At 34.1% G+C, this 12,500-nt stretch overlaps 2 protein-coding genes across 2 annotated transcripts in view; one reads left to right on the forward strand and one right to left on the reverse strand.

Moving 5' to 3' along the window:
- Nucleotides 1–12,500, forward strand: part of LOC136845234 (discoidin domain-containing receptor 2-like) — a 577,207-nt gene that overhangs the window by 63,866 nt on the left and 500,841 nt on the right.
- Nucleotides 1–12,500, reverse strand: part of LOC136844771 (calreticulin-like) — a 25,480-nt gene that overhangs the window by 6,904 nt on the left and 6,076 nt on the right. Inside the window, exon 2 of the mRNA XM_067114008.1 lies at nucleotides 12,302–12,460. Within this exon, the coding sequence (XP_066970109.1) occupies nucleotides 12,302–12,460 (159 nt within the window). The remainder of the gene's footprint in view (nucleotides 1–12,301; nucleotides 12,461–12,500) is intronic.

Here is a 12,500-nt window from a genome sequence, read left to right on the forward strand (position 1 = left end):
ATATATATATATATAAATATATATATATGCATATATATATATATATATATATATATATATATATATATATATATATATATATATATATATATATATATATATATATATAAATTTCTTACTCGCATCAGGATCGAACCCAGGTCTTTCGATTGAAAGGCAAGGCCGCTGCCAACCTGGCCATACAAGTCATAAAAGAATTATCTCTTCTAAGTGAGTATGAAAGACCTGGGTTCGATCCTGGCGTGAGTCAGAAATCTATTTCTGTTCCACACGTGGTTGTGTGTTGATTATTTCTATCATATTCACTCAGAAGGGATAATTCGAATGAAATGCTGTCAATTGGGTCATTGCTGAGTCGGGGAATTGGGGAAAACATCTCATATGCAAGTCAGTTAGCCTACCCAGGTAATTCCTTGGGTACAGTAGTGCTCAGGTTCCAACTTCTTTTATGACTTGTATGGCCTAGGTGGCAACGGCCTTGCCTTTTAATTGAAAGACCCGGGTTCGATTCTGATGTGAGACAGAAATTTATTTCTTTTCCACACGTGATTGCATGTTGATTATATATATATATATATATATATATATATATATATATATATATATATATATATATATATATATATATATATGTGTGTGTGAGATTTAGAGATTGGAAACTGGTAGCCACCCTATTGTGGTTGATTGCATCCAGAGAGGAATAGGGCATAGGGCTAGCAACCTCACCCAAAATTTCTCTGAATACCCCTTTAATATACATGAACATGAGCGTACGTAAGGGATAGTGAGTTCTAATGATCATAGTTGAACATGAGCGTACGTAAGGGATAGTGAGTTCTAATGATCATAGTTGTACATGAGCGTACGTAAGGGATAGTGAGTTCTAATTATTATATATACTTATTGAAAGGTACTTCTTTTTGGTCCTCTTATACTTAAAGTTTCTTTCCCACTCTGCGATTGTGTATGTTTGTTATGCGTGTGTACACGAATATAGGTACTAAAAATATCAAAAAGGTAATATCTTATGTATAGATGCAAATTATCCATCAGTCTTAACCTCTTATGACCCCGTTTCTCCTTTTGTTTTCTATTATTATCTTCGGTGACTGTTCCATTGGACTCCCAATCAAACCCGCCATAAGATTCCCTTTGGTCTGCTTTTGTATATTTATTTGGTCGTGGATATTTTACGGTCAGTGCCACTATAAACTTGAACCATTACTTATAGAGTGTACTGAGAACCATCACTTGACAATACTCAGTTTGCCGAGGGATAAGGTCAAGTTTGGTGCTGTAGACTTCCTTATGTATGCCACAGGCAGCCCAGTTATTGTTGTTAATTGTAGCTTGTAAGCTTTTATATAAAATTATTTTGATTTTATATTGATATGTATTTATTTAATTATTTGTTTATTTATGTATTTATATATATTTTTTAATGTTACTATAGTGTGAAGTAGGGAGTTTGTTTTAATTTTTTTCGTTACCATATGTGCATTTTTGCATTTATCTTTATATGTTTTGAAGGCAGAAGTAATTGTTAATTTATATATTAGATATGTGCATAATTTTGGGAAGAAACTTGAATTATGTGTGGTGGTCCGGGCAGGTATGTATGAGTCTGTTGTCGATCTCAGCAAACACGAAGGAAGGCAAGAGAATTCCAAGCTTTTGGAAACAAATAAAGCAAGCGAATACCTCCACGTTTCAGGTAGCACAGAGGAAGGCAAGAGATTTCCACGTTGTTAGTGAATGCTATGACCCTACAAATATAGGTTTTAAGGGATTGAAATTCCCTAAGAGCAGCCCCTCCTCCTCCTCTCTCTCTCTCTCTCTCTCTCTCTCTCTCTCTCTCTCTCTCTCTCTCTCTCTCTCTCTCTCTCTCTCTCTCTCTCTCTTCTATGTCGAGCACAGATACGTTGTTTTCGCTTCCACGCCCAATCACTTATTGCCCTATTGACACGAACTCCCCAAAATGCATTCCGTATTTTTTTATATATATTCCAAACTTGTTTACACTCTGCCTGCAGATATGACGTCACGCAGCTGGATTTCCGTTCAGCTTTCCATCAGGTCCATGTCGCATTTTAAGCGAGAGAGAGAGAGAGAGAGAGAGAGAGAGAGAGAGAGAGAGAGAGAGAGAGGGAGAGAGAGAGAGAGAGAGAGAGAGAGAGAGAGAGAGAGAGATGAATTATTTTGGAAGGTGAAAGAAAGAGAGAAAATTTATTTATGGTAGGATATAAAAGAATGCTCAGTGTCTTTATGGAGAGAGAGAGAGAGGGAGAGAGAGAGAGAGAGAGAGAGAGAGAGAGAGAGAGAGAGAGAGAGAGAGAGAGAGAGAGAGAGAGAGAAAAGTTAAGTATACCTTAGTTTTACCAGACCACTGTGCTGATTAACAGAGATAGAGAGAGAGAGAGAGGAATTGTTTTGGAAGGTGAGAGAAAGAGAGAAAATCTATTTATGGTAGGATATAAAAGAATGCTCAATGTCTTTATGGGAGAGAGAGAGAGAGAGAGAGAGAGAGAGAGAGAGAGAGAGAGAGAGAGAGAGGAATTGTTTTGGAAGGTGAAAGAAAGAGAGAAAATTTATTTATGGTAGGATATAAAAGAATGCTCAGTGTCTTTAAGGAGAGAGAGAGAGAGAGAGAGAGAGAGAGAGAGAGAGAGAGAGAGAGAGAGAGAGAGAGAGAGAGAGAAATTGTTTTGAAAGGCGAGAGAAAAAGAGGCGAAATTTATTTATGGGAGAAGATAGAAGAATATCCAGGGAGAATAGAACATTAAAATGAGACGTGAAAAGGGAAAAATAGAACTCGTCAACACTGATAATGATTTTCAGATTTTTTCGAATCGGTTTTTTTTCTTTCTTCTGCTTTTATTGGGAATTGCTTTCTGTATTATTTTTTCCATGTTTGGTTCATATTATCACAAATTTTATTATTATTATTATTATTATTATTATTATTATTATTATTATTATTATTATTATTATTATTATTATTATTATTATTATATCTGTTGAAGAAATCAGTGGCTAAAAGGACTTGTTTGGTAAGAATGATATAATGATGTATTAGTAATAATATTTGCACTAACATACGACTGTCGTGTTTATGCCATGGTCATTAACGCGGTCAGTGATAAGTATTATCACACTCTCCGCTGTGCATGGATCACTGTCAGTATTGCCGCTCACACCTGACACCAAAGGTCTGAGACAGGTCGGGGTTGGTTTGACCGAGCCCCGAGGTCTAAATTAAAAAAAAAAAAAAAAAAAAAGTAGGACGACACTAGTGAGGGCAATAACAACACGAAGAGAAGATTTTAGAAATTTATACAGAAGATAAAGAGAGAGGTAAGAATCAAATAGTAGCAACAAGAACATAAAAAGAAGTTTCAGATTATTCTTTGCTTTGGAACAATGCCACCAACGAAGGCATGAACAGCAGCAACAACAGAAGTAAAGGGACAGTAATGACGGATAGCGACACAAGAACATGAAAAGAAGTTTCAAATTATTCTTTGTTTTGCAACAGTGGCACCAACAAAATCATGAACAGCGACAACCATACAAGGGTCTTGAAATTCCTCCTTTCCCAAGTGTATGTTGAGAGGGGGGGGGGGCAAGGGAAGGCTCATCGGGGTGGAGGGGTAGGGGACGCTCTTTAAGAAATATCTCATCTCAGTGAGAGTTGGCATAAAAATGGCAATAAAATTATAACTGCAAGTTTAATAATACCTGGTTGTAATAATAACCGTAGAAGGGAAAAACTCCCCAGGTGGCGTTTTATGGAGGTTTGCAATATCAGAGAGTACTCCTCTAATGGGCGATTAGGGAAACACGGAAGGAAATGGATATTTAATTAGGGAACATTCCCTAAACACTCCGAATATTCATTAAGGAGCATTTTATTAAATGGCACTTTTTTTTTATTCCTCTGTTACTGTAATTTTGGTTTAGGCTCGGGCTTCCTGGATTGCGGGGAGATGACGTCACTTAATGGAACTGTCTGGTGGCCTCAGAAAGTTTCGTGGGTCGTGGACTCAAGAATGGAACTAAAACGGCTTACCATTCCTGAATCATGGAATATGAAGACTCGACTACTCTTTGCCATGGAATCCGGAAGGGGAATTAGAAAGACTTAAGAAGGCTTAGGTGTGTATCCGGACTAGATTTAGAAAGTCTCAACCTTCCCAATTCATAGAATCCGGATTGGAATGGAAAAATCTTAAAATAAGTGAAATTAGCAGCATTAATAATTCAGTCATGGAAGTTGGAGTATATTAGAAATCTTAACAATCCTGAGTTTTAGAAATTAGGTTGGAATTATAGAGACATGGAATCCGCTATGGAATCAGAGGCTAAACAGTCCAAAGGTAAGGAATCCAGATTTTAATTAAATTGACGTTACGCTTCTGAATCTGGAATCCGGGTTGGAACTCAAAATTTTTTACAACACTGAGTCGCCGAACTCCTACTGGAAATAAAAAGAATAATATTCCAGAGTTGCGGAATGCAGTTTGGATTTGAAATGACCCACAGAACTTTAGTTACGAAATCTGGACTGGAACTAAAATGACTTAACAATCCTTAACAAACTTAACAAACCAGACTGGAAAAGAAAACAAAAAAAAAAACTTAGCAATCCCATGTTGTTGAAATAACAGAATTTGACAATAATACTGAATCAGGATCAGAAAGACCTTCCCTTTAGTCGTGAAAGTCGTGGAAGATGTATTCTATGGATGGTGTGTAAATTAATGATTCCTTCTTACAGAAGAGTGATGTTACACGGTGGCAACATCCAGCCGTTAATGATGCCTGGATGTTAACCTCTCTCTTTCGCCAGGCATCTCTTAGACGCCCTTTAATGAAGTACAAATAGAGGATGTAATGTGGTCGTTCGTTATCTTGGTGTTTTCGGATATAAATATAGGAGGAGTTCTTTTGTTTTATAAAGTTCCAGTCTGGTTTCCTTAACTTGATATTGTTGAGGCATTTTAGTTCAAGTTTTTTCATATATATATATATGTATATATATATATATATATATATATATATATATATATATATATATATATATATATATGTATATATAGTGTGTGTGTGTGTGTAAATTATATATATATATATATATATATATATATATATATATATATATATATATATATATATATATATATATATATATATATATATATATATATATATATATATATACAACCTGAGTATAAACACACACACACACACACAGTATATATATATATATATATATATATATATATATATATATATATATATATATATATATATATATATATATATATATATATTTAAAGGGAGGAGGATAGGCACATGGATGAGTGGTACACGTTCATCTCATGTTAGCTGTGTCCGTGAATCGCCTCGGACCTACCACTCATCTATCCACCAACCTGTAAATGGGTACCAGTGTCTGCCGGGGTCAGTAAAAGAGCGTTGGGCTAGCAGCCTCATCCTTGAAGACTCATTGAAAAACTACATGGCTCCCGTAGTGGGGTAGTACCGTCTGTGCACCTCATGCAGCGCACTGTAGGCATTACTTAAGGTACTTTACAGCGTCCCTTCGGCTCCTAGCTGCAACCCCTTTCATTCTGTTTACCGTACCTCTGTTCATATTCGCTGCCTTCTATCTTACTTTCCACCCTCTCCTAACAATTGTTTCATAGTGCAAATGCGAGGTTTTCCTCCTGTTACGCCTTTAAAACCTTTCAGCGCTGAATGACCTTATAGGTTCCAGCGCTGAATGACCTTATAGGTTCCAGCGCTTGGCCTTGGGCCAAAATTCTATTCCATTCCAAAAACTAGATGGCTGTCCGCTCGCTTATAAAAGCCTAATGAAATATTAAACTGTCCTTTCCATTTTGAAATTCGAAGTAAATATATCTTCTGCATCGTGCTCAGTGTCGTGACTTCCTCGTGTGGATCATTCTTTCCTTATTTGGATTTTAGATTTTACCCGGACGTTAATGATATTGAATTAAGTCTCATTATATAACTTTTTTTTTCTCAACTGAGGTTTAGAGACGGTCTTCTTTTACGGCAAATTTTTCTTCCTGAAATTTATGTTGGGCGTTTATTGCTGCTTCTTCCTTTGGCGTAAATGGATCAAGTCTGACTGATATTAAAATTGAGCGTGACTGGGAGTGCAGAATTAAATGATAGCAAAGAAGAACTAGAAGAAATTAGTGTATATAAAAAGGTAAAAGAGAAACAAAGAAACTCACGGGAAACTTTTGTGAAAAATAAATTAACTTGATTTCATAATTATTTACCAGAGGTAAAAATTCGTCGTCGATATTTGCAAAACGATGCAACATTACCAGAAGTTACAGATAACGTTTAGTTATTTATAAAATCGCTAATTTTCTGCTTGACTTACTTATTTTTATTTTGAGTTATTATTTCATGCTGTTGTTTACTGTACTAAAAGTATTAAATGTCAATTTTTTTCTTGTTCAGAAACCTAGGGTTGTATTTATTTCCCTTTTGTCCTCTTTTCATTCTGTTGATTTTCCAGATGTATTTTTCTCTCCCGTTTGGAATTCTTTCGGTCACCCATCTCATATTTTTCCCCGTATTTTTTTATTCCGTACTTTTTCTGGCACTGCTTTGTTCTTCTCCCTCTTGTAGAGAGCTAAAGATTCTTTTTCGGTCCGTGATATATTTGTTTAGTCTTTTTTGTGAGCGGGAAAGTTGCAACAATAGAGACCGGTCGTATTACTTGGTAAAAGTTTCCCCCCGGAAAATGATTTATGTAAGTCGCCGTTTCTTGTGATCTGTGGAAGGTTGTGCGCTTCGTAATTGCTCTGTTGGTGTACGTGGCTGGTTTAATCTCCTTTTGGGACTTGAATGATTGCTCACACACAGACACACACACGCCTATTATATATATATATATATATATATATATATATATATATATATATATATATATATATATATATATATATATATATATATATATATATATATATATATATATATATATATATATATATATATATATATATATATATAATATATATATATATATATATGTATACATACATACATATGTATCTACGTATGTATATATATATATGTATGTGTGTGTGTGTTGTGTGTGTCTTCTTACTTCGTCCTTGTCATTGCACCGTGCATATTGAATAAATATAATTGTATTAAATGTGTTTTCCTACAGAGAGAGAGGGAGAGAGAGAGACTCGAATAGAACCCCGCAATTGACTTGATGGTGTAGAAAATCGGAAAAGAAAAAGGAAAAATCTGGCTGACCTTGATTGACCAGAAACAAATTACACGACCAATGAGTGGAAATCTGAAAAATTCTCTCTCTCTCTCTCTCTCTCTCTCTCTCTCTCTCTCTCTCTCTCTCTCTCTCTCTCTCTCTCTCTCACGAAGGTCAAGCGTTATTCTATGAAAAATTTCTGCTGTTGGTATAGAGGGGCTCATAGCTGTTTTGTTGTAATTGCTGTAAAGTCACGAATGCTGTTGTATTATCGTTGGTGGCTGCTTGTATTGAGAACAGTCCTGCTGTTACGGTATTTTGAATATTGCTGTGAAGTTACGGATACGTTATTCATTGTTTATTGCATAATCGAATTCGTAGAATCACATATATGCTAGAGTGATTTCATTGTCGTTGTTCCATAAACATCAAGCAGCATTTTATGGGTTGCTATGCAATTATTCCTTTGAATTTACTGCATCCTCACACGAACTGTTAATCTGATATTTCGTGTCTGTTACGTTTTCATTACTTCACTTGAGTAATTGGACACGCGTTGTTGTTACTCTGTCATGTCAACTGTTACTACAGCGTTATGAAGTTACCATCGCTCTCACAACTGTTACTTTACCTGGCCGTAACGCTGGTGACTCTGTTACGTTAATGTTACTCTTGTGAGAGATAAGGTATCGTTACGCTGTGGTTGTATACCCATCCTGATAAAGGTTCTGGAATCGTTACGCTTTGTTACGCTGTTATGTCCTACCGTTATGATCAGTGTAACATTATAATATTAATATTTTATGGTATCGTATCGTTACTAAAATTACTACAATTATTTTAGTATAATTTGTAGCATTGATTCTTGGTAACTGTTACTCGTATCTTGTTTTATTACGGTAAACCATCCTGTTTCTCGCTTTTTAAAAAACTGCTGTTACCACACGTAACGGCACAGCTAATTACTTGGCGTGACACGTTCTAACTCTCCTGTTACTCTGTGATATTTTTTACTCTTTAGAGATTAAGGTAACAAATGATCTCGGGTGTTTTTTTGTCGAATGAGAAGTTGTTTTTATTTAAACTATAAACAATAGTTCGTGCAATTTCTCCTCAGTTGCTTATGGTTATGTAATCATACGCGATCAGATCATGTATTTATAGAACGAGTGTATTTATATTAGAAAATAGCTAAGAGATGATTAAGTTTCCAAGTTTATATAAACATTCGAAATGAAGTAATGATTAGAGTGTTTTATTATTATTATTATTATTATTATTATTATTATTATTATTATTATTATTATTATTATTATTATTGATGAGAATTAAAAGCCACGTAATATTAAAAATATTTATGTACTGTGGATTTTAATTCTCGATATTATAGCCTCGGTACAGGGTCTCATTATTATTATTATTATTATTATTATTATTATTATTATTATTATTATTATTATTAACAACTCTAAGAAAACACTTTTTTTCTCAAAATTACAGTACATGGTAAAGGAATCCTGCAACAATGTGGAAATGTGTATATCAACACAGAACTCCTTTATTTCATTATTTTTGCCGTAATAATTCAACTGCATTTTCTTCCCTCGCTGCAACAGTAATTAAAATTGAATTTCATGGCTAACTTCAAATTAAGAACAATTACGTGCTTGGAATATGAAGAATTTACCGATTCATTAAACGTTAATGCATTTACACGTTTCATTAGAGATAAATAGAAAATTATATACCGTAAATTATTTCAAGACGTAAACTTAAATATCTGTTAAGAATATAAATGTTGGTGTCGTATTTGGATTAAGTTTATATTTCCTGAAAGGTAAAGATATGAATGTAACCGTTTCTGTGAAGAACTGAAAAACCTTCTATTACTTGAGTGATATAATTTGTTTTATTTGTTCCTTGTTCCATTTTTATTCGCTCAGCCTTTGTTAGTATATTTCTTCATTTCATTCAGGCACTGTAATCCAAGTCATTAAGAGTCATAACATATGCAAATGAGAAGGCTTAACTCAAAGTATTATTTGCAAAACTATAATCTACGATACTGGAAGAAAATTAATCAGTAGTAAGGTTTTAATCCGTAAAGTTACAAAATGTTAGCAGGTATAAATGAGTAATTTTTTTTTTTTACTTTTTAATACCAAAGATAATTATGTTGATGCTTGAAATGACTTTATGTTATATTAAAGTCTTGTATTATGTGAAATTTTGATGATAGTTATGATTATATATACTGTATATATGTATGTATGTATATGTATATATGTATATATATATATGTATGTATGTATGTATGTATGTATTTATATGTGTGTCTATGTATGTATGTATATAAAATATATATATATATATATATATATATATATATATATATATATATATATATATATATACGTGTGTGTTTGTATATATAAATTTATATATAAGATATATATATATATATATATATATATATATATATATATATATATATATATATATATATATATATGCACACACACGTGTGTGTGTGTGCGCTTGCGTTTATATGTGTGTGTGTGTGTGGGGATGTATGTTTGTATGTGAATTGTATATTCAATATTGTCCTTTTCCTGTTAATAAAATACCAAAAATACGGTTTGGTGGCTTCCTTTGTATTCGTCCATTGTTCTCGTGACACAATAACTCATTTGAATTGGTCATTTATCACATAAGCTATGGATTAGATACAATTTGGTTTTTTTCTCCTTTTTTTCCCAGTGACGGCTACAGATTACAAATATTCGTTTGTATCCTCTGAAAGGAAGTTTAGGCTGTTTGTAATGATTGAGAGAGAGAGAGAGAGAGAGAGAGAGAGAGAGAGAGAGAGAGAGAGAGAGAGAGAGAGAGAGAAAGGAGAGAGAATTTTGGTGTTATCAAAATCAGATCGTTTATTCGATGTTTGATTTCCTTCTTATAAATCCAGTTTCTGAGAGAGAGAGAGAGAGAGAGAGAGAGAGAGAGAGAGAGAGAGAGAGAGAGAGAGAGAGAGAGAGAGAGAGATTTAATACTACTAAATTTAACACCGTATTTTGGATCTCTGATTTCTCACCTCAGAATCCAGCGACTGACAAGGAGAGAGAGAGAGATTGATTGATTAATTGTGGGTTATCTGAGAGAGAGAGAGAGAGAGAGAGAGAGAGAGAGAGAGAGAGAGAGAGAGAGAGAGAGAGAGAGAGAGAGAGAGAATTTAATATTACAAAATTTAACATCGTATTTTGGGTGTTGATATCTTGCTTCTAAATCCAGTGCCTGAGAGAGAGAGAGAGAGAGAGAGAGAGAGAGAGAGAGAGAGAGAATTTAATATTACTAACTTTAACATCGTATTTTGGATGTTGATATCTTGCTTCTAAATCCAGTGCCAGAGAGAGAGAGAGAGAGAGAGAGAGAGAGAGAGAGAGGCGAAGTGAGCCTGCATAATATATAATGAGGTTGACACCTAGGGTCTCCGAGGGAGCCGTGCTGGGTCTCAGGAAGTTAAAGGCGGTGTTGCCCCACGAAAGTAAAGGCCCTTGTGATTTATCGCCGTCAGCGCCTACGGCTGCTTCAGGATATCGGAAATGAAATCGCTAAATGACTCTAGAGTTATCCTTAGTATTTGTTTGCTTGTCATGGTTTGTGTTCTTCCGAATTTTCTGCTCTTATCATCCGTGTTCTTTTCCCCCTTTTGTATGTAATTCGTTGGAATAGTTTTATGTGTGTCGTTTTCTTGTTCTACCAAATACAGGAGACTTCTTTAAATGAACAATTGCATTTATTGTTGAAGTTATTTATGAAATGATTTTCAAGAGCACTAAGACTGGTGTTATTTCGTTTCCTGCATGAATTTGAATTAGTATTATGTTATTCTATTATGATTTTAACTACTTAGAACATAGACTATTACCTGAAATAGTTTTCTTACTGAATATCGGAAAGTCAGATGTACAATATGCAATTTGTTTAATCTTTCTCATTTCCTTTTATTTTTAGTGGCCTTATTTTTTCCGCTTTGTTATTTTAATGGTTCAACCAGAAGTCATGTAATCTCACAAATATAACCATTCAGTTTATTTTACTGACCTTGAAGCCTGAATCCAATTTTGAAGAAGCGTTCCAGGGAGAATTATTTCTAATGTCTTGGAATTCTGTTGCAAGTGCTTTTAATGTAGCTGTAGTTGTGACTGATGTTGTTACTGAATTGTTTTCATTATTGTTAATATTAGTATGGTAATAATAGCAATATTAACCAAGTAATCAAATTAACGATAACAGCAGCAAAACCGTCATGAAAATTATAATACAAAAATGTCCTTGGACATTATTGCGTTGGTAATGTAGCTGCAGTTGTTGTAATTGATTTCGTTACTGTATTGTCTTCATTATTGTTAATTATAGTATGGTAATAAGAGCAAGATTAACCAAGTCATCAAATGAACAATAACAGCAGCAAAACCGTCATGAAAATTATAATACAAAAATGTCCTTGGACGTTATTGCGTTTGTAATGTAGCTGCAGTTGTTGTAATTGATTTCGTTACTGTATTGTCTTCATTAGTGTTAATTTTAGTATGGTAATAAGAGCAAGATTAACCAAGTCATCAAATTAACAATAACAGCAGCAAAAGCAAGTGTCATGAAAATTATAATACAAAAATGTCCTTGGACGTTATTGCGTTTGTAATGTAGCTGCAGTTGTTGTAATGTATCTCGTTATTATGTTGTCTTCATTATTGCTTTCATTATTGTTACTGATAGCATGGTAGTAAAAGCAATATTAACCTAGTCATTAAATTAACAATAACAGAAGCAAAACCAAGAGTCATGAAAATTATAACACAAAAATGTCATAGGATATTATTGTTTTTTTAATGTAGCTGTGGTTGTAAATGATGTTGTTACTGTCTTGTCCTAGTTATTGTTACTAATAGTATGGTAATGAGAGCAAGATTAACCAAGTCATCAAATTAACAATAACACAAAAAACGCCCAGAGATGCCCAAACAGAAAGCAGACACAAAGAGAAGAATGCACGCAGGGCAAGAATTCGCCTCCCTTCAGCACCCAATCTATATCTTCCCCGACTTGATTCCATTTCAGATACTTCAGGACCGAGTGTTTGTGCGTTCGTTTGTCTGCGATGGCGAGAGCTTGTGCTATATGCCCAGCGATTGCCTGATATAATTTGCATATAAATTGAAATTAATGACGGAAC

Source organism: Macrobrachium rosenbergii, chromosome 13 (genome assembly GCF_040412425.1).
Source record: "Macrobrachium rosenbergii isolate ZJJX-2024 chromosome 13, ASM4041242v1, whole genome shotgun sequence".
Lineage (NCBI taxonomy): Eukaryota > Metazoa > Arthropoda > Malacostraca > Decapoda > Palaemonidae > Macrobrachium > Macrobrachium rosenbergii.